This window comes from Chelonoidis abingdonii, chromosome 10 (assembly GCF_003597395.2).
Source record: "Chelonoidis abingdonii isolate Lonesome George chromosome 10, CheloAbing_2.0, whole genome shotgun sequence".
Classification (NCBI taxonomy): domain Eukaryota; kingdom Metazoa; phylum Chordata; order Testudines; family Testudinidae; genus Chelonoidis; species Chelonoidis abingdonii.
The window spans coordinates 33,391,381-33,418,620 of NC_133778.1; the positions used below are offsets into that span (position 1 = coordinate 33,391,381).

The 27,240-nt window shown below is 38.9% G+C and overlaps 1 protein-coding gene across 5 annotated transcripts in view; it reads left to right on the forward strand.

Moving 5' to 3' along the window:
* Positions 1-27,240, forward strand: part of PDE1A (phosphodiesterase 1A) — a 272,702-nt gene that overhangs the window by 169,083 nt on the left and 76,379 nt on the right. For all 5 annotated transcript variants that reach the window (XM_032783797.2, XM_032783800.2, XM_075070071.1 and 2 more), the window contains exon 2: positions 10,799-10,912. In XM_032783797.2, the coding sequence (XP_032639688.1) occupies positions 10,799-10,912 (114 nt within the window). The remainder of the gene's footprint in view (positions 1-10,798; positions 10,913-27,240) is intronic.

A 27,240-nucleotide genomic window follows, 5' to 3' on the forward strand; every position in this document is an offset into this window, starting at 1 on the left:
TATTTTGGGAAAATAACACAGTGGGGCACAGACCATCCAATAAGTCCTTGGACTGCATTGCAGACAACTTTTTATTTCAGAAAAGCTGAAAAAGCTACTGGGGGGAAGCTGTTCTAGACTTGATTTTAACAAATAGGGAGGAACTCATTGAGAATTTGAAAGCAGAAGGCAGCTTGGGTGAAAGTGATCATGAAATCATAGAGTTCACAATTCTAAGGAAGGGTTGAGAGAGTACAGCAAAATAGAGATAATGGATTTCAGGAAGGCATATTTTGGTAAGCTCAGAGAGCTGGTAGGTAAGGTCCGATGGGAATCAAAACTGAGGGGAAAAACAACTGAGGAGAGTTGGCAGTTTTTCAAAGGGACACTACTAAGGGCCCAAAAGCAAGCTGTTCTGCTGGGTAGGAAAGCTAGACAGTGGGGCAAAAGACCATCTTGGCTTAACCGCGAGATCTTGCGTGATCTAAAAAATTAAAAAGAGTCATATAAAAAATGGAAACTAGGACAGATTATAAAGGATGAATATAGGCAAACAACACAGGAATGCAGGAATAAGATTAGAAAGGCAAAGGCACAAAATAAGCTCAAACTAGCTACAGGAATAAAGGGAAACAAGAAGACTTTTTATCAATACATTAGAAGCAAGAGGAAGACCAAGGACAGGGTAGGCCCACTGCTCAGTGAGGAGGTAGAAACAGTAACAGGAAACTTGGAAATGGCAGAGATGCTTAATGACTTCTTTGTTTCGGTCTTCACTGAGAAGTCTGAAGGAATGTCTAACATAGTGAATGCTTATGGGAAGGGGGTAGGTTTAGAAGATAAAATAAAAAAAGAGCAAGTTAAAAATCACTTAGAAAAGTTAGATGCCTGCAAGTCACCAGGACCTGATGAAATGCATCCTAGAATACTCAAGGAGTTAATAGAGGAGGTATCTGAGCCTCTAGCTATTATCTTTGGAAAGTCATGGGAGACGGGAGAGATTTCAGAAGACTGGAAAAGGGCAAATATAGCGCCCATCTATAAAAAGGGAAATAAAAACAACCCAGGAAACTACAGACCAGTTAGTTTAACTTCTGTGCCAGGGAAGATAATGGAGCAAGTAATTAAAGAAATCATCTGCAAACACTTGGAAGGTGGTAAGGTGATAGGGAATAGCCAGCATGGATTTGTAAAGAACAAATCGTGTCAAACCAATCTGATAGCTTTCTTTGATAGGATAACGAGCCTTGTGGATAAGGGAGAAGCGGTGGATGTGGTATACCTAGACTTTAGTAAGGCATTTGATACGGTCTCGCATGATATCCTTATCGATAAACTAGGCAAATACAATTTAGATGGGGCTACTATAAGGTGGGTGCATAACTGGCTGGATAACCGTACTCAGAGAGTAGTTATTAATGGCTCCCAATCCTGCTGGAAAGGTATAACAAGTGGGGTTCCGCAGGGGTCTGTTTTGGGACCGGCTCTGTTCAATATCTTCATCAACGACTTAGATGTTGGCATAGAAAGTACGCTTATTAAGTTTGCGGAGGATACCAAACTGGGAGGGATTGCAACTGCTTTGGAGGACAGGGTCAAAATTCAAAATGATCTGGACAAATTGGAGAAATGGTCTGAGGTAAACCGGATGAAGTTCAATAAAGACAAATGCAAAGTGCTCCACTTAGGAAGGAACAATCAGTTTCACACATACAGAATGGGAAGAGACTGTCTAGGAAGGAGTATGGCAGAAAGAGATCTAGGGGTCATAGTGGACCACAAGCTAAATATGAGTCAACAGTGTGATACTGTTGCAAAAAAAGCAAACGTGATTCTGGGATGCATTAACAGGTGTGTTGTAAACAAGACACGAGAAGTCATTCTTCCGCTCTACTCTGCGCTGGTTAGGCCTCAACTGGAGTATTGTGTCCAGTTCTGGGCACCGCATTTCAAGAAAGATGTGGAGAAATTGGAGAGGGTCCAGAGAAGAGCAACAAGAATGATTAAAGGTCTTGAGAACATGACCTATGAAGGAAGGCTGAAAGAATTGGGTTTATTTAGTTTGGAAAAGAGAAGACTGAGTGGGGACATGATAGCAGTTTTCAGGTATCTAAAAGGGTGTCATAGGGAGGAGGGAGAAAACTTGTTCACCTTAACCTCTAAGGATAGAACAAGAAGCAATGAGCTTAAACTGCAGCAAGGGAGGTTTAGGTTGGACATTAGGAAAAATTCCTAACTGTCAGGGTAGTTAAACACTGGAATAAATTGCCTAGGGAGGTTGTGGAATTGCCATCTTTGGAGATATTTAAGATTAGTTTAGATAAATGTCTATCCAGGATGGTCTAGACAGTATTTGGTCCTGCCATGAGGGCAGGGGACTGGATTCGATGACCTCTCGAGGTCCCTTCCAGTCCTAGAATCTATGAATTTTATATTTATGCATTTGATTTTCTTCTTCCTAAGTGGAGTACTTTGCACTTATCTTTATTGAATTTCATCATCTTGGTTTCAAAACAATTCTCCAATTTCCCTTCTAGTTTGGTGTCGTCATTCACAAATTTTATAAGCATACTCTCCACTTCATTCCTGAAATCATTAATGAAAATATTGAATTGTACTGGACCCAGGACAGACCTCTGTGAGATCCCACTAGATACATGCTCTCAGTTTGACAAAAAGCTACTCTAAGGGTATGTATACACTACCCGCCGGATTGGTGGGTAGCGATCGATCTATCGCGTGTAGTGTAGCGTGATAAATTGATCTCTGATTGCTTTCCCATTAACTGTGGAACTCCAGCTTGGCGAGAGGTGGAAGCAAAGTTGATGGGGGAGCCGTGGCGCGCTGCGAGGAAGCAAAATAAATAATTTTAATTCGATCTAAGATACGTCAACTTCAGCTACGCTATTCTCATAGCTGAAGTTGAGTATCTTAGATAGATTCCCCACCCCCCACCCCCAGTGTAGACCAGGCCTTAGTGCAGTCTTTCAACCAGTTGTGCACCCACCTTAGAGTAATTTCATCTAGATCACATTTCCTAGTTTGCTTATGAGAATGCTAGTGGGACCATGTCGAAGCCTTACTGAAATCAAGATATATCCTGTCTACTGCTTCCCTCCCATCCACTAGGCTAGTAAACCTGTTGAAGAAGGCAAACTGTATCAATACACTGCTATCTTCGTAATGTCATATTGTAAGGTCAATGTGGCTGACAGGCAGATTTCCCAGAAGGCCCCAGGATTTATAGGCTCCCCATAGAACCCTTCCACTGGGTGGTAATTTAAGCATTAATCCATATCCAATCTCTGCATGCCCCAACAAAATTTAGATCCATCTATGTGGGGTGGGATGCACCAGTGGAGAAGAGTGGGGCTAGGAGCTGGGATGGAGATACTAGGAGGGCTGACCTGGCTCACCTCTGCTGCCTATTGTATTTTTAATTTAACAGTCTATGCTGTGATCTGAGATTCTCTACAATGCATGCCATGGCAATATAACAAATTCAAACACTGAGGGAGCTGTGTACATGGCAGACTAAGGATTGAGGCACTCTGGCCTACTGGAGAACCACAACATGAAGTAGTGTCAGTGGTGTGCCAATCTCATCTGAGGGAAGAAAAGAGAGCCCCTGCCCCTAGACCTTGTGATATTAGTGTTAGGCAGATACTCTGTATGTGAAAGGGCGGTGGCGGCAGGGGGGGCTGGGGAGGGATGAGGATGCAGGCATCTCTAAGTTACTGGTTTTCATTGTGGGGAACAGGCATCTCTTGGAGGGGGAGTGGAGGATAGACAGCTGTGTGGACATCTAGATCCACCTCCGTCTCCATGTGGCAGGCCTCTCTGCGTGTCTGTACATTAATGACGGGGCAGCAGCATTTGTGAGTGGTGTACAGGGGAGAGTGTGTTATGGATGAAGGGAGAGATTGAGGTGCAGTGGTTAAGGAGAGACTGAGAAGTTCAAAAGTGAAAATTAGAAAAGCGAAACAGGGATGGTTAGAAAAGAGTGAGAAGACCGAAGAAAAGGGAGAAGAGGAAGAAAATACTAAGGAAGATTAGAAAGAAGGAATGAGAAAGTGAAAATAAAGGGAAGAAGGGTTAGAACAATACAGGAAAAGAACGGAGGTGGAGAAATAGTGGAGACAGTGTCAAGAAAAAAACAATCATTGATATTTATTTGTTGAACACAGTAAGTTCACCACTGTCAGAAACACAGTCCCTGGCCTAGAACTTACAGTCCAAAACCCTGATCTTGCAAAGAGCAGCACTGACTTCACTGGGGCTCCAAGTGAGTGCAGAGATACACCCACAGGTTTCACTTTTCAGGACTGTGCTATTAAACTGAATTGCCCTGTCTTTACTAGCATTGTGTGAGGAATCCACATGGGGAAATCTTTAAAATAATTTGAGAGCATAGGTAGTACTGTCAGACAGACTGTGTTTCCACAAGGGAGGAAGAGAGCACAAGAACTGCCTCCTTCCCCTTTACGTCTCTGTGCCAGGGCCAGAGACATTCCTAGTCCTTAGGGGTTAGCCGTACAGTACAGTCAGCGGGTACTGTGGTAATGTTGTGCCCTAGACATACCTGTGATAGAAGGGGTGGTTCTTGGTGGTTCTGTGAAACAGCCAGCAGATCTGGTTCTGGACTCTCCAAGAGGGTGCAGCAGCAGCCAGTTCTCCCACAGAAACCATGCCTAGTTCAGACACAATGTCTCAGGCAGCTCCCCCTAAACAGGTGCACCTTGTGTTGGTCTTCACTTCTTTTCCCTCACTCCACGCACCATGCTTCTCTGGCTTGAAAGGCTTTACTTCTAGAGCTTCCATTGCTAGGTTATCTTCTGTGATATACAGTTCAATGGGTAAATGACCAGTTAATTAAGGTGACTAAAAAGAACACTATTCCTATCATTTCCTCTGCTAATCTGATTTGAAAGAGGACTTTCCACCTGCTGGTCTGATAATTCTCATGTTTAGATTTGACTATAGTCTCTTTTAGTTATTCACACAATTAGATCATAGTCATTCATTGTCTTTGCCGTCCTGTTGAACTCTTTGCGGTTATCTCCCCATCACCTTTGTGACCCTGGGCTGGCTACTGTATATTTTTTGCATTAGAGCCAAAAATACAAAAAGAATGCAGGTTTTAAATTAGATGTTTTTGTTATTCTGCCTGTAAAACATCTCTTTAAATTACAGACACTAATTTGGATTTTATTTAACTTTCAGAATAGACATTAGGATTTTTTCTTTCAGAAAACCCTTGCCCCGTTTTTATGATGCGAATGACCTTGGCATGAGACACGGTTCATTTGAAAATGGAATGCTGATTTCTCTTTCCAACGCTTCACGTGACTATAGCAGTATGCTACTATAACTGCAGATATGATGTTTTAGTTGTAATAATAATAAAAAGACACGATGTCCCCTTATAGACTAACAGACATATTGGAGCATATTGGACGTATTGGAGCGTGAGCTTTCCTGGGTGCATGTAATGCATCCGACGAAGTGGGTATTCACCCAGGAAAGCTCATGCTCCAATATGTCTGTTAATCTCTAAGATGCCACAGGACTCTTTGCTTTTACAGATCCAGAGTAACACGGCTGCCCCTCTGATACATGATTCTCCTGTTTCTGTTTGTCCTGTATGGGCTAAGTCCTGCCCATGTCAAATCAGGAATTGCAAGAGTAGAAGCAATGCCCAGTGTATTCTCTCAGTAGGGTGATTTTTAGCTAGAACAGGTTTCTTACAGGGAAGGCTAGGGGCTGCAGTGTGGAGAACATTTTGAAGAGCACCTAAATTGTGTCATTCCCTTCCCTTTTCACAGGGAAGGACACACAAAATATCACATCTTCTCTCAGGCTGCATTCCCCCACTTCCCATCCTGGTACACAGTTCCCTACCCCCAGATTCTATCTGTATTTTAAAATTCCTTTTCCAAAAGAAGTTTTATGGGTTTTTCTGTTTCATAAGGGTATTTTTGTACAGGGCAAGTCTGAGAGAAATAGCACAAAAGATGCTCAGGCCCCGCCCTCTCCCTCTGTGCATCTTCCTGCTTGTCTCTTCAGCAAACAGCATCAAGTGTTGAGGTAAAGTCTCTTATCTTTCAAACACCTCCGTAGACTTGTAGAGGACTCCCATGAGGGAAGAATCATCCCCCTCACTGTTCCTATCACCTTGTCCACATGGGCCTTTTGCCTCTTACTGAGGTCTGGGGTGGAAACTTTCCAGGTTTCCATTGCTTCTCTGTTCTGTGCAGGGCGCTGAGGAGGAAAGAACTACTCTCCCTTGGTTCTCCAGGTTTTAGTTATTTAGTTATTCCACAGCAGGGCCACCTGGGGTGGGGGACAAGTGGGGCAATTTGCTCCAGGCCCCGCAGGGCCCCCACAAGAATATAGTATTCTGTAGTATTGCAACTTTTTTTATGGAAGGGGCCCCTGAAATTGCTTTGCCCCAGGCCTCCTGAATCCTCTGGGCGGCCCTGTTCCCCAGCCTCCATGGAGGGGATTCCCTGCCCTACCAGGCTTCTTGTTCTCTCTAGTCCTATGTAAGATTCTAATGTGTGAAGAAAGGGGGCTCATCCAGCAGGCTATTACAGCTCCTGTTATTCCCCAGCTCCATCTGGAGATCATAGGAAAAGAAGACTCTTCTGATCCAAGCTTTTCTGCTGCTCTTACTGAAGAAGACCCTTTTGCAGAAGCAGAGTGAGCTCCCCAGAACAGCAGTCCAGGAGAGTCATTGTCATCATGTTAGTCTAGGTGATGCGTGCACCTTTCCATCAGCAAAACTATGAAACTGACAATATGCAAAGGGATGACAAGTGCACAAAATAAACAAAATGTGTGTAGGGGATCGGGGGAAGAGACAGAAGAACATTATTTCTTATTGAGTTTCTACTAGAGTAATTTTAGGGATTTCTTGTAATTATAGTGGTAAAGGAAAAGTGATTTTTTCATGTTCTTTTAAGTTCTCCATCTCAGGGTCTTTAATGAAGCCCCATATTTATATCTTCACTGATGCTCTGTGGCCTCTACACTCATTAAAATACAGCAGAGAACTCTTTAAAATGTTTGAGTAAACATACTGATGAACCATAAGTGCTTGGTGCTTTGGCATATGATGATTCTTTTTCAGTAATAAGAGCCACTCAGTCACTTCCTGCAGATTACTAACATCCATTTAACTAGATGAGCTTCTGCTTCTAGATATTTATTCTTTACTTGAACAAATAAGGAAGTCAAACTGAATGTCAGTTATTTAAATAATACAACACTTTTATTTTGAATCTTCTTTCCCTTCTTTATGCATACATACATACAAATTAATCTCTTGTGTTGTGAGGCACAATTCCATTAGCTTCTGAGGAGTTGCAGCTGTTTATAGTGGGGCAGAATTTGGTCTATCGTGTGCCCTGATTATTACTAATTTATACAGAGTCCCTTCAGAGCTGTGAGGGTTAAAGTGGGCTCACTGCACATCATTCTGCCTGAAGTAGTTATGACTTCATGTCTTTTGGGAAAGTGTAAGGGATCTCCTAGGGGTTTATTGCTTAAGGTTTAATTTTTTGCTTATTCTACTCTAAATTAGAATCCGTACTTGAGATACAAAAAAATAAACCACCCACTCAGCTAATGAAAATGCATGTGCAAAAGAAAGCAGATTTCAGTAGTCCAACCAGGAACAGGTGGAAGGTATTGGGCATTCAAATATGTATGTATTTATATATGGCCCTGGACTGATCTACCCAGATAGCTGTGGACAGAGCTGAAATAATTTAAACCTAACTGAGCTGTTCATTTTCTTGTAATGTTGGTGAAGTCAGAACTGATCACTTTAATTTTCAAGGGGAGGGGTGTAAAAGGCTAGTTCGGTACAACAGAGTATCACATGTATATATATGTTACAGTACATAAAATTGGACCTGATTCTGCTCTTTCTTACACAAGTGTAAATCAGGAGTTGAACTCAAGTCAAGGGGGTTACCCTGGTCTGAAACAGATTCAAAACCCAGATGTGTAATGAACCTCAGAAATTCTGGTTCCCACACATGGTGTAAATCAACATTTTATGAACGCCAGACTGTTTTTGCTGAAAAATTGGCACTCTCTGAAGGCAATCCTGACCTAACCTCAGAGTCCTTGTAAAGCCAGTTTAAAAAGTGCAGGTGGTTAATATCTATTTCTGCAAAGAGCTGCAAATGAAAATGTAGCCAGCTCCTGTTGTTATTGACATCAGTCGCACAACTATTCATGACTTAAGGGGAGCAGTACTGGTCCTTTTAAAAACATTGCTTATCAAGAATATCCCCATGGGCCTGCGTTCTGCAAGGAAGGCTGAGACTAGGGTTACCAATTTTGGTTAGACATATTCCTGGAGGTTTCATCACATGATATAATATTTAATTAAAGATTAATGTTTAATTTCTGGAGACCCCAGGACAACCCTGGAGGGCTGGCAACTCTAGCTGAGACCAGAACATATCTGTACTCATGTCAGAACAATATAGAGGAAAAAATAGCTTGGTTTCTATGGTTGATTACTTAGATTGTAAACTCTTTGAGACAGAGACTGTCCTTTTGTTCTGTGTCTGTAGCGCGTGTAACACAATGCAGTCCTGGTCCATGCCTGAACCATGATACTGGTGGTGATAAGATGGTGCTTTTATACTTCAAATTTATTGTAAGAGTTTTGCTGCAAATAGCATTTTAATTTTAAGTCCGTAAATTTTAAACAAGAGTGATCCAATAGTAAGTACAGGCCTAATAATAATCATAAGGAATGGACATTGGCTCCACATGACTTTTAATTAATTAACCTTTATCTTAGTGTCTCACTGGAACCACAGGGATAGGAAATATAACTGCTTTTTCACAAAAGGGGCAGAAATATGAAATTATTTCTGAAGGGAGATTCAGACATTTAAATACACTTCTTCAGCCAAAAGCTGGCACTTCTACATTAGCTTGAAAAAAGTCAAGATGATAGTTTTAATAAAATTGTATTAAAAGGAATGAATTGGCATATTTCATTTTAAAGATATGCATTTGTCATGTCATATAATCCTGTGGTTCATTTCAGCATTGAAATAAAATAAATTGCCATATTCGAAAAAGGAAAATGCATCTTTGAAAAACCTGTACACTGTTTTTCAGGGGATTAATTTTTTCCCCATTAGTCTCAAAAGTTGTGTCTGGTCAAGTAGGAAGAAAAGGGTTATGGCTCCTTTAATGGTTCACCACCTCTTTGGGGCTGGGAAGGGGGCATCATCTGAGCTGCAGACTGGCAGGAGGAATTCAGGTAAGCCAGTGGTTCTCTGTGGACCATATATGTCCTGTTCTGCCAGACAGAGCCCTCTCCCATATCAGTTTCTCCCACACGTGGGATTGCAGTAGGCCAGGTTTTTGTGATCTCGTGTGGCCATTGCACTGATCGCCTCTTTTGAGACTGGTAAGGAATTTCCCCCTCACTTCCAGATTGGCTGGAGCAGGAGTTTTTGTTTTATTTTCACCTTCCCCACAACAGCTCCAGGACTTGCCTAGATAGGTTAGGAGGAATGGTTCAAGTTGTCACAACTTGGCAGGTGCCCAGTGCAGGTACTCGTTCCATAGTGAGTCCAGTTCCCTGATAAACTGGAATGGGACGTGGATTTAGGGGAAGGCATCCCCTAAAGAATCCTGGGAAGCAGGATCAGGGCTTCTAATATCTGACATTGTGAAGAGACAAGTCCCTTTACCCTTATATGAAGTGAGAGTGGTGGGATCCCAGCGACAGTCTGGGGACAGCTGGCAGGGAGGTGGGGGAGTGTGTGCTGATAACAACCTTCACCCAATGAGTGCAAATGATTAAGGAAGGAATCGTGACATGCAGTGTACAAGTTATTGCCAGGTAGTTCTCAGAGGAGTTCAGTTAATAAAGTTGTGGCCTAATTAAACTACGTCCCTTGTTCTTGCTTTTCTTCCTGTATGTCTGGAACAACAGTGAACTGTCATTGATAGGACTGAAGTTGCATTGCTTTGTATGGTTAACTTAAGCAGGCTCAGAACTGAGTTTCCCCCCATCAGTGGGAATGGGTGGAATCTGATGATCTAATAGCTTAGTAGGATAAATTGATTGCCATGGACACTTAAATGGAAGCATTTAACTTTTGGGCGTATCCACTTCATAATGCATAAGCATGTTCTCAAAACCAAAAAACACACAGGGGAATATGTTTGGATTTTTCTAATGCTATAGTTACCATCTTGCATCTGGCAAAAACAATGAATCCTCTCTAAACAAAGGATAGCAATAGAGCTTAACTTTAGTTTAATAACAAAAGCAAAATCTGAGGCTAAAATATATTGGAGGAGAAAATAAAAGTGAAAACAGGAATTGAAACGAAGGCTGACATTTCACTGAATCTTGTTGACAGATGATTGTTTTTAAAGGGCAGGCCTTTTAGAACTAAATCAACTTCTTGCTAATATCGTAAGTTATGTATAAATTAGAGAGACAACCTTCATAGGTATAATCATATTAAAAAATATTTGTGCTAATAATTATTGAGCTCCTCTTATTTTACTGAAGTTATCTTAATTATCTCATCTTAATATGTTACTAATTCACAAAATTGTAAAAATGCACTGCTCATTAGTATTATCTGTGTTCTAAAAAGAGGTGCTTTTTAATAGAAAAGAGACAAGATAAAGGTTTCCTGCTTGCATTGTGGACAATTGTATTATTTCCTAAACTCAAAATAGAATAGAGCTACTAAAATAGTTGCTACATTTTTTGAATTCCAGGACATACAATGATGTTTATATTTTGGGTTTTTTTTAACAGATTAAGATGCCTGGTCAAGCAACTGGAGAAAGGTGATGTTAATGTGGTGGATTTAAAAAAGAATATTGAATATGCAGCATCTGTGTTGGAAGCAGTTTATATTGATGAAACCAGGTAAGTTTTCAAGGGGGAAAAACAACAGTTTTATGATGGGGGCTCATATTTTACCATTGGTGTTTGCTCTTAATTCCAACTGACATCAGCTGGTGCTCAGCAGAAGACATAAGGACAGAATATGGCTCTTAGGTCTTAAGAGCAAGCGAAAGAATTTAAGATTCAGGGGATCAAATGTCACCTTCTGGAGAGCTTGCTCAGTTCCCATTTACTTAAATGGGCAAATGGGTGAAGCACAATCCTATGTCATGAGAATTTATGAATGGGTGTAACTGAAAAATCCAGAAGCCAGATTCTGATACTCTTCATCACTGTGAGGGGTACTTTACGGCACGAACGTGTCTGTTGAAGAGAAGGAGAGATGTTGTCAAGTGAAATGCTAATGACGCTATGTCTGAGAATCATAATCTGGCCCACAATAAAGAACTTTATGAAAAACTAGGATTTGTTTTATTCTGTTTTTTACAAATATAAAAACTTGATGATTGTTACTAGAACTATTACTTGCAATTGTTTTTTTTAAATGGTTTGACTTTAATGAGACTGTAAATTCTAAATATTCCTATATTTGATTTCTTGAAATAATTCTAAGACTTGCCCTGTAACTGAAGTTAAACTAACTGTAAGGCAACTTTCTGGTGTTTCCCTCGGTCTTATATTTCACTGTGCTGACCTTTTAAAGTTTTCTCCTGAACTGAATGTGCTTCCACGAATGCCTGCCAAAGCTTCTCCAATATTGTTTACATGTTGAAAATGTGTCTGGTCCTGTTTCCTTATTCAATTTAAGAATGCCTGACCTTTTAATAATCATTTCAAGGACTTAACTCATCTCAATGTGCTTAATGCGCTATTGGAAGGTGCTCAGATACTATGGTGATGCGTGTAGCATTAGAACCTTTATAGAATAGAATAGCTTCTACATTTAGAAAGATGGATGGAAATACTAATGTAATGTTTCTGTTCCCTTTCCATTAACGTGAAACCTTCACATACCAAGCATTACACATCTATAATTTTGAAGGCTCTCCCATGGGGGGATTGTGGGGCTTGCCCTACTCTGAAAAATGAGAAAACGAAATCACTGCAAAATAAATTGATCTTCAGCAGCAGTCTGTGCACCATTCACAGTAGTTCGTCAGAAGGAGCCAGGTAGGATCAGCTGCTGCAGTGCCCTATTCCTGTCCTTAGCATATGCATATTCCTGTAAGGGGTTGCAAAGCTGTAGCACCAGAAGAACTTTACTGAGTAGCCTGTCTGCCATTACATAGTCCTGAGAGACACTTTCAAAAGTGCCCTGATTGTCCCCAGTTCTGCAAGGTACTTAAGCACAGGACCTAATGTAAAGCTCATTAGGAGCCTCGTTGACCTCTGTCATGTGTTCTAAGGAACATTGCGCTTTTAAGTTAGGTATGTGCTTAAGTAATTGGCTGACTTGGAGATGTAATGAGCATTTACAGAGCTAAGACAAGTTCCAGTGCCCAACTTGAAAAGCTGACCTTAGAGCTACTACTGACCAACCCTCTGCAAAGATGCTAAGGTAGAAGGCTTGAGTTGAGGCTCAGGCCTTGTCTTCATGAGAAAGCTATGCCAATTTAATTTAATTCATTTTATACTGATTTAGTTAAATTGGTGCAAACCCACTGCAGACATTTACTTCAGTTTAACTTAAATCAGTTCCTAATTCACTAAAGCTAAACCAAAATAAACCTGCTTTAAAGTGAACTGAGTGTCTGCTCAAGGCTTTTGGTTTAATGAAGGCTGTTTAAAAATCACACTCTTTAGCCTGTATGGTTTCCTCAGGTGAACAAGCCCTTAGAAAAGTGCTGCACATTTCTTTGGGTTATGCCTTTCCTGATAATAAATCAGTGGTTCTCAAACTTTTGTGCTGGTGACCCCTTTCACATAGCAAGCCACTGAGTGCAGCCCCCCTTATAAATTAAAAACACTTTTTTATATATTTAACACCATTATAAATATTGGAGGCAAAGTGGAGTTTGGGGTGGAGGCTGACAGCTCGTGACCCCCCCATGTAATAACCTCATGACCCCCCGAGGGGTCCCGACCCCCAGTTTGAGAACCCCTGTAATTTTGTTTTTTAAATCTCTCCAGTGTGCCATGTCCACTGCCAGTTATAAACAATTATTTTCTCATGGTTGCCTGTGCAGTTCACTTCCCCAGGAACCTTTAGAAAGTTATTTACCATTTTACTTCAAAGGGGACCGTGCAGTTCATAGTGATTAGTTCTTCTATTGCTACATGGCCAAAAAAAGCATGTAATTCCCATTAGTAATAATGGGAGCTATGTTAAATAGATTTCAGCATAGTCATCTATAGACAAAGGCATAAAGCACTGCTGGTGTGTGGAAAGTATTCTCTCAATCCACTTCTCAAACACTGTGGTTAGAGGGATGTACCATTCCTAACCCAGTTCTCAGTAGGAATACCATGACTATGTACATAATGTGAGTTTGGGCTCCTCTCAAACATGGGGTACTGTGGGGATATGAACAAAACCACTATAATAAATTATCCAGTTTTATGGCTTTGTGTGGAAGGACATCACTGAGCAGGTCTAAGCACCCATGATGGCCAGCAGGTAGAATTTCATACAAACAGCAGGATAAAATGCCACACAAACGTATTCTGTGGCTGGATCAGGTGCATTACATTCAGTATGAGCAAATCCTCAAATGACTTAGTCACCATTAGGGGGCTAGCAAGCTTATTTTGACTGCCCAAATAAGAACAAACGTATGTCATTTCACACTGGTTTGGAAAATTCCCATTCCCTGCAGGCTGCTTTCCTAAGGAGACTAGTTTTATGTCCTGAGACTGTTAAAATATTTTCAAGAACTGTAACTAAATCTTTGAATAAAAGACATTTTGCTCTTCTCTGACCTTATGCAAAGCAACATTTATTCTTAAAATAATTCCCTGTAGGATAATCTCATTTTTCACAGCACAAAATTGAAAGAAACCTGAGATTTTTCTTTTTTTTTTTTTTTTACTCTTACTGATAATTTTTATTCTCAAATGCAACTTCAAAATGAGTGCTGACCTCAGTTCACAAGCTCACCAAGTTCTGGCAACATTTCCTTTTATAAATGTATGCTGAGCTGCCAGTATTCTGTGTTATACACACACACATACATATGACAGCTTTTCTTACCTCTGTTACTAGTGGCTTGTTAAATAATAAAAATGGAAATAATTTTTAAAATTTACTTTTCATGATTTGTTATTTGTTTACTTATTGCGTGTGTGTGTGTGAGAGAGAGAGAGTTTGACCTATGACGGGTACACAGTCTGCTGCCCAACCCTGAGCCAGTTCACAGCCTTATATTTACAAAATATTCTCTCTGGTGCTTCTTACAGTCTTGATTTTGCACCACTGAAATCAGTTTGGAAATTAAAAGGGCTACTGTTCAGCACAGGGAACTGAAATCTCCATTATAATGTATTCATAATAATACTAGCTCTTTTACATAGCACTCTGTCATGGGTAATGCAGAAAAGGTAACTGCACTTGAATCAGCCTTAGTGGTAAACTGTGTTCCAAATCCCCAGTATAAAGTTTTTAGGTATAATCTATAGACAAATTCTATCCAGTCTTTGGAGAGGAAATCGGTCATTTGGCAGGAATGATAAAATATTAAGTCCCAGTGAATGAAGTGGGAAGAAACAATTCTGTGTGGTCACAGTTACTACCCATCCAAGAGGAAAGCCGGTGCTTTGTTCCACACAGGGTTTCTCCAATGAGAATTTGGAATGGAATTACATTTATCTCTTAGTAGATTAAAAATAATAGCCTAGATCATCAAAGGATGGGTTAATCTTTCCTCCTTGTAGTACTCTGGAAGCATTTAGTCCCAGATATTTTGAGCCCTGAATATACATTTCTTAATAATGGAAAACTCAAATTGACTTCAGCAAGAGATTTGCTTACTTAAGGACTGCAGCAGAGCATTCTTTAATTAGCACCACTTTACTTAGTGGCTATTTGTCAGCAGATACCTTTATCAGTCTGTTTTCATACACGTTGTGTTGAATCCAAGCTCAGTCTCTCCTGGGATTTCATTTATTAACAGAAAAACTTACAGTAAAATAATGTAGGCCCTGATCCTGCAAATATGTAACATGTAGCCAACCTGCTGCTCTTACACAGAGCACAACTGAAATCAGTGGGGCTCTGCATACCTGATATTCCTCCAGTGTGCTACACATTACAAGATAAGCCTCATAAGGTTCAGTTCAAACTTTTTGTCCCAGACTTCACTGTTCCTAGGGTTCCTCCCTCCAGACTGCTCATCCCACACCCTATATCCTCTGTAAGAGCCACTCTTACCTCTCATATCCAAATGAGGTAATAAGCCAGCAAAACCCACCCAATCCTTTTCCAAGCAGAATCAACACAAGCTCACAGGATGGGGTGTTTTGGATGAATATTGCTAGCCTGTTATGTTATGACTTGAGCTATTGCTATCCATATTTGTACATTATACTCCATTCGAGTCAGAGGAGAAGACTGGGTCTGCATAGAAAAGTTGGATGTATATTTCTGTAAGTAAAATTGCCAGAGCCTTGTTGGTTTATTTACAGGATGCAATACATATTGAAACTGGGGTCTAGAATGAAGCTGTTTTAATACAGTAAGAAGGAAATCTTTCAGGTTCTCCTGTTTTCCTTCTGTCTGGTTCTGTGTTGCTCTACACTCTATTGTATCTATCAGAATGTGGTAGAAAATGATTCCTTTCAAGATTTTACTATCCTTTTCCAAGAAATATGCTAATAACTTCATTTACAAAGTGCTGAAAGTAATCACCTTAGAAAGTAGCCTGGCAGTTGGGAAAACCTTCCAGAGTGATGTGAAACTATGCTTTTCTTTTGGGCAGTGATAGTAAATGTCTCATTAAAAAAGCTGAAGCCTTCAGTCTTCAAAGGAGGCTTTTGACAAGTTCTGAGTGAGTGAGAAATCTTAAAGCAAAAAGAAGTCAGAATGTGTCAAGGACATGTGCATGGTAGCAAAGCTGGTTATTATGAGTTTAATAGTCTGCCACTCCATTTTAAATATTCCTGTGTTTCTCTTTTAATATTCAAATAGGAAATGAAAAACATAACAATGAAAGTAAGTTTCTTAAAGTCACCATCATTTTGTAGTGATACTTGTTTAAGTTTGCTGATTTTTGCTTTTCTTAATTATTAGAAGTTTCTGCAAAAGTTTCTTTTTTAAGGAGAAATGAAAATGTCAATAATTGAATAGAAGAGCTGCAGTCTTATCTACTGAGAATACAGATTCAACAATGCTCCCATGAAACTGCCATTTTGTATTCTGATGTCAACATGTCTCATGTTAAAGAAGCCTCAGGTGCTGCAAAAAGTAGTGCTGGTTATTTGTGAGGTCTCTCTTGGTTAGTACTTAACCAATGCCCCAGGAGAGTGTGAGGGAGCACTGGACACTTGATTTTTCAGGAAAGACATAGGATCTGATTCTTCTACCATTTAAACATGTTTTTGCTGGGATTCCATTTGAAACCTTTTCCACTTGACTTATCCAGAACATCTTTTCCAGTTGTGGAAGAATACTTCAACCAGTTCTCTGGGATCTAAAAACTCAGTTTGAATCCATATTTTGTCACTAAGGTCCTTTATTTGGCATACAGTAAAGCTATGCTGAGGTGATCAGACTGAAGCGTAAGTGGTGGATATAGGACGTATCACGCATCCAAAGGTAGACAGAAAACTTCTTTCTTTATGTATATTTTCACAGTACATTGCATTTACTATACATTGCATCACACGGTTTGGGACAGGCTTAGTTACTTTGAAGGAACGAATCCCTGCACAGCATGCTCTGCCCATGCATTTTCCATGTGGAATCTGATCTTTACATTCAGGTTTGTTGTCCATTATCCCTAGCATTAAGGTGTTCCTGCTTGTCTTAGCTAGCACAGACATTCTGACTCCAGCATACTGCTTGTTATGCCTCTGTTTACAACTTAACTTTCCATTCACCTTCCCAATCCCACCCACTAGGCTACATCTGCACTACAGCACTTACAGAGGCGCAGGTACGCGGCTTGTGGCAGAGACACTGAAAGTCAATAGAAAAGAGTTCTCCTGTTGGCTTAATAACACCTGCCTCTGCGAATGGTGGCAGCTATGTCAGTGGGAGAAGCTCGTGCCGATATAGCGCTGTCTACACCGGCGCTTAAGTTGATATCATTTATGTCGTTCAGGGTTGTGGCTTATTTTTTGGTTCAGCCACCAAAATGAAAATTCACTATTCCCCCGGCTCTAGTCCTTACTACTAGATCCATGATGTGTTTTGCAAGACCAGAGATAATGCTGGTGTTCTAGCTGAATTCCACTTTGTTTTCAGATTCTACTACAATGAGAGCGATAGAAATGCCTGTAAATAAATACATTCTCTTCTGCCTGTCTAAACCAGTGGTTTCAGTTGAATAAATTATTCTTGGCTTTGTGTTGAACTGTTGTCTAGTGTCCTTTTAAACGTTGCAATCACTAAGACCTTTTACCTGAGAGGTGTCCTTGTTTCAGAGGTGGATGAAGTAGTAGATTAGTTTGCATGTAGTTAGTAATTAGTTTGGGCGCTGTTGGTTCTTTCTATGAAAGGAACTACATACATAAGTTTTTGTATTTTTGAAGCTGAGAACTGACAGTTGCTTGCTACAGTTATAACTAAAGATGGAATCACTATGTGCTTTAGAGGTCTTGAAACAATGCAGGATAACTAAGTGATATACTAAATTATCTTGCACATATTGCCTTCTGAAAAGAAGGTTTGTGTTAAAATTAATCATGCAGATGAGCCTGAAGAAATGAAGGGCAATAATGTCACACACTTTGTGACGAGTGCTGTAACAACCACCCTGGGTCATAAATGTTCAATGTATATTTCTGGTAATTGAATGCACTTACCACCCACTTTCAACCACCTGCACATTAACAGGTGATGCAACTATCATCCTAATCATTTTTTAAAATCTTAAAATTTGAAGCTAAAGTGAAATAAGAGTTTGGGATGTGATCACATCTCTCATGGGTGGTGGAGGCATACGTGAGTTATTGCATTCCATCCCAAGTAGGTGGTGGTAAAATCTGTATACCACCACACAATCATGCAGTCTGAATATGCCACATATATTACAGAAAAACTATTTCAGAATTTTTTCAGCTTTTATATAATTTTTGGGCCTGATCCTGCCCCATGCAAGGGTTTCTTGTACTGCTGCAGCAAGGCAAATGGAGTATAACATCAGCTGGATCAGAGGGATCCCCAGACATAGTACATCCAGTGTAGCCTGCTCTAGACCAACTGTCTGTCAGCCTTTAGCCCCAGGAATGGATGGTGTTGGCCTAGAGCTGCCCTATGCGCCTATAATCCCCTGCTACTATAACAGCCCCTTTGTGTCCATTGCATCTAGTTCAACTCAGAGCAGCCCTGAAGCTGCTCCAGATTGCACAAAAATCTGAAAGGAAAGGCTAACCTGGATGAGACAACTACAAAGATGACTGAGTCACATTTGTCACCCCTACCCCCAGTGGAGCTCCTGTGCCTTTTATTGGTATTATTTTCCACATCCCTCTGTCTGTAAAGCATGGCTCTCTTAATTACTGTGGCCAGTTTTTTGTAACTGAAAAACCTAAAGTTAGATGGGTGTGGTGATACCTTTTATTGGACCAACTTCAGTGGGTCAGAGAAACAAGCTTTCGAGCTACTCAGAGCTCTTCTTTGGGTCTGGGAAGGGTACTCAGTGTCCCAGCTAAATACAAAGTTGAATAGCTTGTTTTGCATAAGTAGTTAACAGACATTCTATGGGATCATTCAAAGTGAAGTGGCCTGTTAATATTCCTGCAATAATAGGACAAAGAAGGGAGGTTAGTGGGTTTCAGATTGTGGTAATAAACCATAAATCCAGTGTCTTTATTAAGGTCATGATTTTTAGAGTCTAGCAAAGTTATGAATTTAAGCTCCCAGGCTTGTCTTTTGAAGGTGTTTGTGCAGGCTTCCTTTAGGGATGAGGACTGAGAGCTCAGATGTGGAGTGGTCATTTTGTGAAAAGTGTTTGCCAGTGGATAATGTAATGATTTTGGCTTATCTTTCTGTGTGAGTGTAGTGATTGCCCCCATAGTTGTTGGGGCATTTAGTGCAATGGATGACATACAGTACACCATATGTTGTGATAAGCATATGTAGAACCCCAAGATCTTGAAAGAAGCGTTGTGGAAAGTATTGTTCATTGTAGCAGTGGAGATATGTCTAGAGGTTTTGCATATGTTCTGGCAGGGTCTGGTGCTGCTTTTAGTTGGTATATGCTGACTTATGGGGAGCTTGCTTCTGATGATGGTGTTAGCGAGGTGTATGGGTGGGGTGTCTTTTGAAGGCCAGAAGGTGGTGTTTGGGAAAGATTTCTTTCAGGATGTGGTTCCCATCAAGTATGGGTTGTTGTTTAATGATACCCCAATGGGTTCCAGTTTGGAGTGGTAGGTTACAATTAGAGGTGCGAAGTTGAAGAGTTTTTTTTCTGTATTGAACCAGGTTCTCTCAGGGTATTTGGATGGCCTGTTCTATGATGTGATCTACTTCTCTAATGGAGTGTCCTCATTTGGTGGAGGTGGCTTGAAGTGGGTGACAGCATGTATCCAAGACTTTCTCCTCGGAGAACATTCTCTGCTATCTGAGGACCACACTGTAGATAACAGATTTCGTAGTGTGTTTGGGATGTGTACTGGATCTGTGAAGGTAGGTGTGGTGATCTGTGGGTTTCTTGTATATAGTTGTCTGTAGGGTTCCATTGTTGAAGCTTATTGTGGTGTCCAGAAAGTTCATACTGTTTCATGTTTTGTTGATATGTATATAAATGTTGTTGTCCTGGAAATCTGAGGAATTTTTTTTTAATAAATGTTTTGTTTGACTCAGAATAAAATGTTATGTTTTGTTTACTTAAATTTAGACACCTACAATCATAATTTTGCATTCCTATGTCACCAGTGTATGTTTGACTAACAAGGTTCAGTGGAGACTTTTGCTGAAATTTTTATTTTATTTCCTCCTCTGAGGTCCTAAGCTCCTATTGAAAGCACCTGACAGGAGGAGTTCATCATAGTGCTGAGCGAAATTTTTTTGACCAAAACCTTTTTTGATGAAAAATACATATTTGTTGATGCTAAAATGTTTTTCAAATTTGTTGGTTTCATCTAACTTGTTAGTTTTGAAAAAAAAACAAAACCTGAAAAAAATTGAACTTTTGGCATTTTGAAAATGTAACATTTCATTGTTTTGTATAAAATCATTTTAATTTTCAAAATTTCCCTTTGTTTGTTTTGTAAAAATCAGAAGTGTTAAAAATGTTCAAAATCAAAACAAAACATTTTGATTTTTGTCTAAAAGAAATATTTTGTTCAACCTGAAATGAAACTTTTAGCCTGCTTATTTGGAGAAAATTTTGAAAATTTTTGTTTTCAGGCCAACCTGAAACAATTTTTTAAAAAACTTTTCAAAATTTTTAATGAGCTGAAAAATCTGCACAGCTCTAGTTCATCGCTTGATATTAGGGGGCATTTACAGTCTCTATTTTCATAGAATATATAAATTGCTAAGTCCAGTTGACTCTCTAAGCTATAATACAATTGATTTTATCCTGAAAACAAGGTGATGCATTTTCATAGACCAGGAGTAGGTAACCTATGGCACCCGTGCCAAAGGCGGCACGCAAGCTGATTTTCAGTGGCACTCACACTTCCCGGGTCCCAGCCAGCGGTCTGGGGGCTCTGCATTTTAATTTAATTTTGAATGAAGCTTCTTAAACATTTTAAACATCTTATTTACTTTACATACAACAGTAGTTTAGTTATATATTATAGACTTATAGAAAGAGACCTTCTAAAAATGTTAACATGTATTACTGGCACATGAAACCTTAAATTAGAGTGAATAAATGAAGCTTCGGCACACCACTTCTGAAAGGTTGCCGACTCCTGTCATAGACTCTTAGGTCCTGACCATGCAAAACCAGATGTGCTTGTACTGAACCCTCTATGAAGTCATCAGCATAGTGATCTACATTAGTACATCTCTTTCCAGGATTGGTGAAATCTTAATATCTAAAATAGATTTAGATATTTACTTAAATTTAAAAATCATACTGCCCCAATCCCTCCACCCCAAAAGGTTGACTGATTGCCATTCATTTCTAAATGAAGAAAACAATGTATATTACATGGTACATCCATGGAAAATAAGAAGGATTAGTGTTCAGCAGGTGACACCATTCATTTTAGAGGAGATGGGTGATATATTCAAGCAGATTGTGTTTTAAATTATGAATACCTAGGGAAATAAATCAGAAGGATGACCAAATATCTGAAACAGATGTTTACTGTGAGTCCACTGAGAGAAGGGCGCCCGGTCTGGCATTTATTGTCCACATGGTGAAATATAAACTTAGATGACTCCTTCTTTGTACTTGGACCTGACAGATGGGTAATAGAATATGATGATTCCATAAACAAAAAATTAAAATGTTGATCTACTTAAGTTTGATAATGTAATTTGAAACTACAGTTCAGCTGAGTTTGCCATGACTTCATAGTACTCTTCTCAGGCTCCATCGTGTGACATGGTTGAATGTACTCTACCAGAAGTAGCCTTGCCAGCCATAAGTGCTTCATTCAAAGAAAATGATTCTGTGCACCCATCAAGAGAATTCACAAAAGATACTTCTGTGAAAACTGCTATTAAATAAGCTTGAGTTGTCAAAAAGCTTTCAAGCCTTCTTAGCTTTACAAAAAATAATAATAATAAAAAAACCCTTTTAAAAGATCTTTTGTAATAAGCTGCAGGTTTTTCTGAGAGGCGAGTTTAGCACAATTACTGGGGATATGAAACACCTCTAAAATAACTGCAAATCTTTGGGATTTTGGCTAAAATTCTGCAAATTTCCCCCCCTCTTCTCCCAGTTCATACATGATGTTTAGGAAACTGATCATGCCATTTTCAAGTAGTTACTGATTTTTACTAACTGAACATTATTCTCAATTTTTTAAACTTTTCAGTCTTGTCCTAATTAAAAATAATCCTCAGTCTCCTTTATAATATCTTTCACTTGCCTGTTCCCTTCTCACCAACCTTGCATACTGCCTCCAAAGATCTTCCTTGTCTTCCCTTCCTTCCAAAATCTTGTGAGGGCCAACAAAAGGCAATTTGATAGAACATTCAAATATTTGCATTTTGAAAACTTTCAGCCTTTATCTTCTCTGAAATGAGCTTTTTAATCAGAGATGGCCCTGGGCCAGACACCAGATACAACCCTCCTGGACTGTTGGGAAAAATTTGGGCTATAGAGCCACACTTCTGAATAGAAAAGGCAGCTGAAAGAGGAAGGGTCATTTATTACATAAATGAATTTTTTCACTAACTTCTGTAGCAATGAAATCCAAAATTAGATATTTTATGTCCCACCACTACTCTATCACCACAGTGCCTATAGTTCTGCATATCGTCTTTGCCATTTATTGCTATTAAGTTACTGCCAATAATGTCAGGACAACTTATTCTAAGCATGCTCCTTGAAACCCCTTGAGAGGCTAATATGGAGGTGGACTCTTCCCTGTAAGACTGATATGTTTTTTGCTTGGGCAAGAAAGTCCTATTTCTGCTCAAGATGGCCTCAGCCACTGTTGTATTTGATCCAACTTCAGTGGAAGTGAATGAGAGTTTTTCAGTTGACCTAGAGGAGGGACCTAGCGGAGGCAGATAGGAAGTATTTGAGAATTGGATACAACTGTGCACATTAATTTTGAGAACGGTTAAGCCAGTAAAATTCATGAAAGGTCGTGGCTGGTGGTTAAAATGCAAATGAATTTGCCGTTTGGACTATAAGTACTTTATCTTCCCATGGGTTCTTCAGTTCTCTGTATGATGAGCACTTTATTTTATAAACAGTTTCCAGGGGTTGTTTCCAGTCTTTATCAGTTGACTGAGTTGAAGAGCCAATTTCCCCCCGCTATGCATAACATTGGGTGCTGTGGAAGCCACAAAATATACTTTACTGAATTAGAACTTCAGTATCTTCATAGGCGGTATGACAGATCAGCAGTAAGAGTTTATTTTTTCACCATCGGATAATTTTAAGTGGTTTAAATTTGGACTCATTTTCTTATCTCTCATCTCCTCCATAGTACATTTTATGTATTCCTAAGGGAGAAGAAATGTACTTCTGATTATTCCATTATTATATTTAAAATTCTAATTAAATGAAAAGGCTGTAAATTAACAATACTTGGAGTTTGAAGAGTTACACTCTGTAAAAAGCATTCTGCCATGACAAATAGATCAAGTTGTTAGTTATTCTAAGTACAATATTAATTTGTCTCTCATTTTTACAGTATATTTTAAATGCTCTGGGCCATATTCTATATTCAGTTTTTGCACATCATTCCCACTACTGTCAATGGGAGTGCCACCCAGGGAATGAATATAATTAAATGCAAAATCTTAACACACCCACATTCCACATACTAGATATATTTAATATAAGATATATGTGTGCAGTGCCAGAAAATTAGTGTTACATCAGTAAAATAAATCTTAGATTTAGCATTTCTTGACTTTTTGTGTTTAGCTAATTGTTATAGTAATATAAGGGATTTTTGGTTCGTTTTTTGTATCGTTTAGTTTTTAAGTAGAGAAAATATTACCGTTTATGCATACTAAAATTTAAATAATTTCAACTAGGCTTTAAAGTTCACACCTCCCAGATATTTATAGGATTCTGAGGAGCAGAGTAAACAACTTAGTGAGGTGAATAGGATAGAGAGGAGCGGCGAGCTCACATCTGTGATGCAGTTACTTGACTGGATACATTTTTATGCAAGGCTAACTTTACAAGACAGTTGCATAACTGAAACAATATGAGAGACATTTGATTCTCTATTCTGCAAATATTTATGCATGTGAGTATTCCCATTGAGCAAAGTCAAGGGTACAGCTGGGGAAAAATTTGGGGCCAAAACTTTTTTTTCCATGAAAAATGCAGATTTGGCAACAATGAAATGTTTTGAGAATCTTTTTGATGTCACCAAGTTGCTTTTTTAAGGGGAAAAAGAATAATAAGTTAAGAAAAAATAAAAAAAAAAATTTTGTATGAAACAACTTTTCATTTCAAAATTTCCTTTAATTTAGTTTTTTTTAAAAAGTTCAGAAACATTTAAGTTGTTGAAATCAAAACAAAATATTTCAGATTTGTCAAAATTAAGTGTTTTGTTAGACCAAAATTATATATATATTTTTACTTTTTGAATTTCTGAAAATTTCAAAAATTGTTTATGGTCTGACCTGAAACTATTTTTTTTTTCAACTTTTCAAAATTGCCAACAAACCTCATTCTCCTGGTTCTACTCAAGGGTCTTCTCACATGTCTCCTTAAGTAATGTGTGTGTATGCTTGCAGAATCTGAGCCTTAATATGGAGGTTGATGATGCATGTTTTATGGTCAGTCTCCTGCAGATCATCCCAACATCAGTCTCTGGGTCTTTGAGGCCAGGACAGTATCGTGCACATGTGTATATACACACACAACCCCCCACAAAAACCTAAGGCTTTCATTAAGATCTGCTAATTTTTAGCATGATTTTAAATGAACGTGAAATGAAAATTTTAAACAAACATGCTCAGAAGTGATCAGTTTAATCTAACTTTCTGATTTGTAATTTTTTTTTTCTTTTCATCAGTAGTAAAAATCCTGGTCCTCACTTGTTCCAAGCAAAATTTGGAGGTTTTTCCTGAGTAACTCTGAGTTATTGATAAATGAAAAAGTCTAAAAACAAATTTTGTAGTAGTAGTGTTTTTCCCCTTTCACTTTCCAGTAACTCAAAAACAGCTGCAAGGATTTTCCTCAAATCAAAACAAATGAAAGTCATCACCTCTACTTTGTGAATGAACCTGGAAAGTTTCAGCCCCAAAGGAGAATTTTTTCAGGAAATTAGAAGCAGATGCATAAAGTCCTGCCAAATTTTAACTCTCAAAACCTGTATTCTCTCTTAATCTTTTCTTTCTAACAGTCATTACTTCTTTTTGTCTCCACTTTGTAAATACTCTTTCTGCACACACATAGCTAAGCCATGTGCTTTGAATCCTATCTCCTAGAATTCATTCTGAATAATATTTCTTTGTCTCTTGTCTTCTCTTGTGAGTGCAGGGGTGTTGAGAATAAAGTTGACAGCTCTAGGAATTAACGCTGGTTCTGTTTTTCCCTGCTTATTATTTATATAATGTCTTAACTCCTTCAGAATCAGACCATGAAAAGATCTTTTGCTTTAAGCTCTGTGATCTCAATAACTCTAGTACAACTGTTGTGCTTATGGTACAGTTCCATGGTTCTGTTCTCAGTGTCACCCAGTTCATGTTTTCTTTGACTGTAGGCACTATTGTATGTGATGATGATACTGTACTGGTTCGGTGTTGTCTTTTCAGGAGATTGTACTTCAAGCTTAGTTGAAATATCTTTCTTCTCCAACAAACATGTCTTTGAAGTACTTTTATGTATAAAGTTACTATCTGGCAATTCTGAATTTTGCATTACACCAAGGGCCTCCTGCTGAGCACCCTGCAGGCGAAAGTCACAGGTGCAGCTGAACTGATGCTAAACACAGTTTAGCTGCAAGTGTAAACCAGGGCAAACTGTGTTTAGCATGACTTAAGAAATCATGCTTAAATCCTACAGGGAGGTGGGTTTGGAGGCAGGTCTGGCTGGCGTGCTCTCTTCACCTGCAGTGTTTAGCCATATTTGCAGCAAGGGCGTTGAATACTTAGATGGCCCCATTATAATCTTTCATGTGTGTGTCTGCAGTTTCTGAGTCTTAAATCTCTCTGTGAGGTTGTGGAATACTATTATCCTCGTACAGATGGGAAACTAAGGCACAGAGAGACACTGACTTGCCTAGAGTAATACAGGAAGTCTGTGGTGGAGTAGGCACTTGAACCCAAGTCTCCAAGGTTGTAGTCTAGTGACCTAACCACTGAACGCTCTTTCCTCTTGCTCCACTACATGAAATTAAACTCTGTTCGGCATCAGTTCAGCTGTACTCGATCTCTCAGCAGAAGGTAAATTCCCTAGAATAAACAAGGCCTCTATGTCAAACATAACTGTTAAATGTGCAGGAGTATCAAGAAGGTGGAATAATTTGACTGTCTGTGAGGCTTTCCAACTAATCTATAGCCAATCCTGGTTTTAATTAACATGAGTTCCACTTATCTGTACAGTAATAACTTTCATTGGAAAAAATCAATAATTCTTTGTTCTTTTATTGAAATTTTGTAAGGAAATGGAGATCTGAAGTGTATAGGTAATCAGAGATTACAAGTAAAAATACTGTTTAGTATGAAATTTTTGTATGTATAATGATGCCATCCACATGGGTATACCATAGAGATTACATAGATCAGTGATTACATTACAGTGATCAGTAATTACATCAGCGTGACCTCATAATACATCTGCTCCAGAACCACACTGTTGTTACTGCTATGTTCGGAGCAACCGTAGTAATAGTAAGAATGACCTTCACTTAGGAGAAGGGGCCATATAATTTACTTAATATATTTAATGTAGTAATTTACTGCAGTGGGTTAGGGCACAAAAAGCAGCTACAAAATGACCCAGGATAAAAAAGACAAAATTGGTGTCAAAACAAATTGCAGCTCAGCCAAATCAAAAACAGACAGCCATAAGGTCAAAAAGAAAATTTCATCCACTGTTATGTAAGTACTATATTAATATTTCTAGTTGATGCACACTTCTGTTCAGTTGTTCCTTGTATCCCAATTCAATCACATTTGTACTTACGTGTATTTTATGAATAATACTTAAGACAATCTAAAGTTGTTTATAATATGCTTTAATGAGATTTTTATGACTTGGGAAGTATGTTTCAATTTGGGCAATTTCAGTGTTCATTTACAGTGAAAGTAAAGTGAAATGTTTACTTTAATGCATATTCATGAGTCATAAGATCTGTATGTTATAGCATATACGTTTTCAGAGTCCTATAGCTAACTAATGGTAGGGTATTTACTGGTGGCCTAGCTATTCACCTATATAAATGTAATTAGATATCGCTCATTAGCATGACTAAGTGAATAGATTTGGCAGTAGACAAAAATAACAGGCTTTATTAGACAAGAGTTGTGTATTTTACGTAATAGATACAGAATGAATTACGATGAATAATCTACTTGTTAGAGTAAGGCTACTTATTTCTTTTGTGCAGTAAGTAACTTATTTAGTTTTCCTTGGTTTAACTCAAAT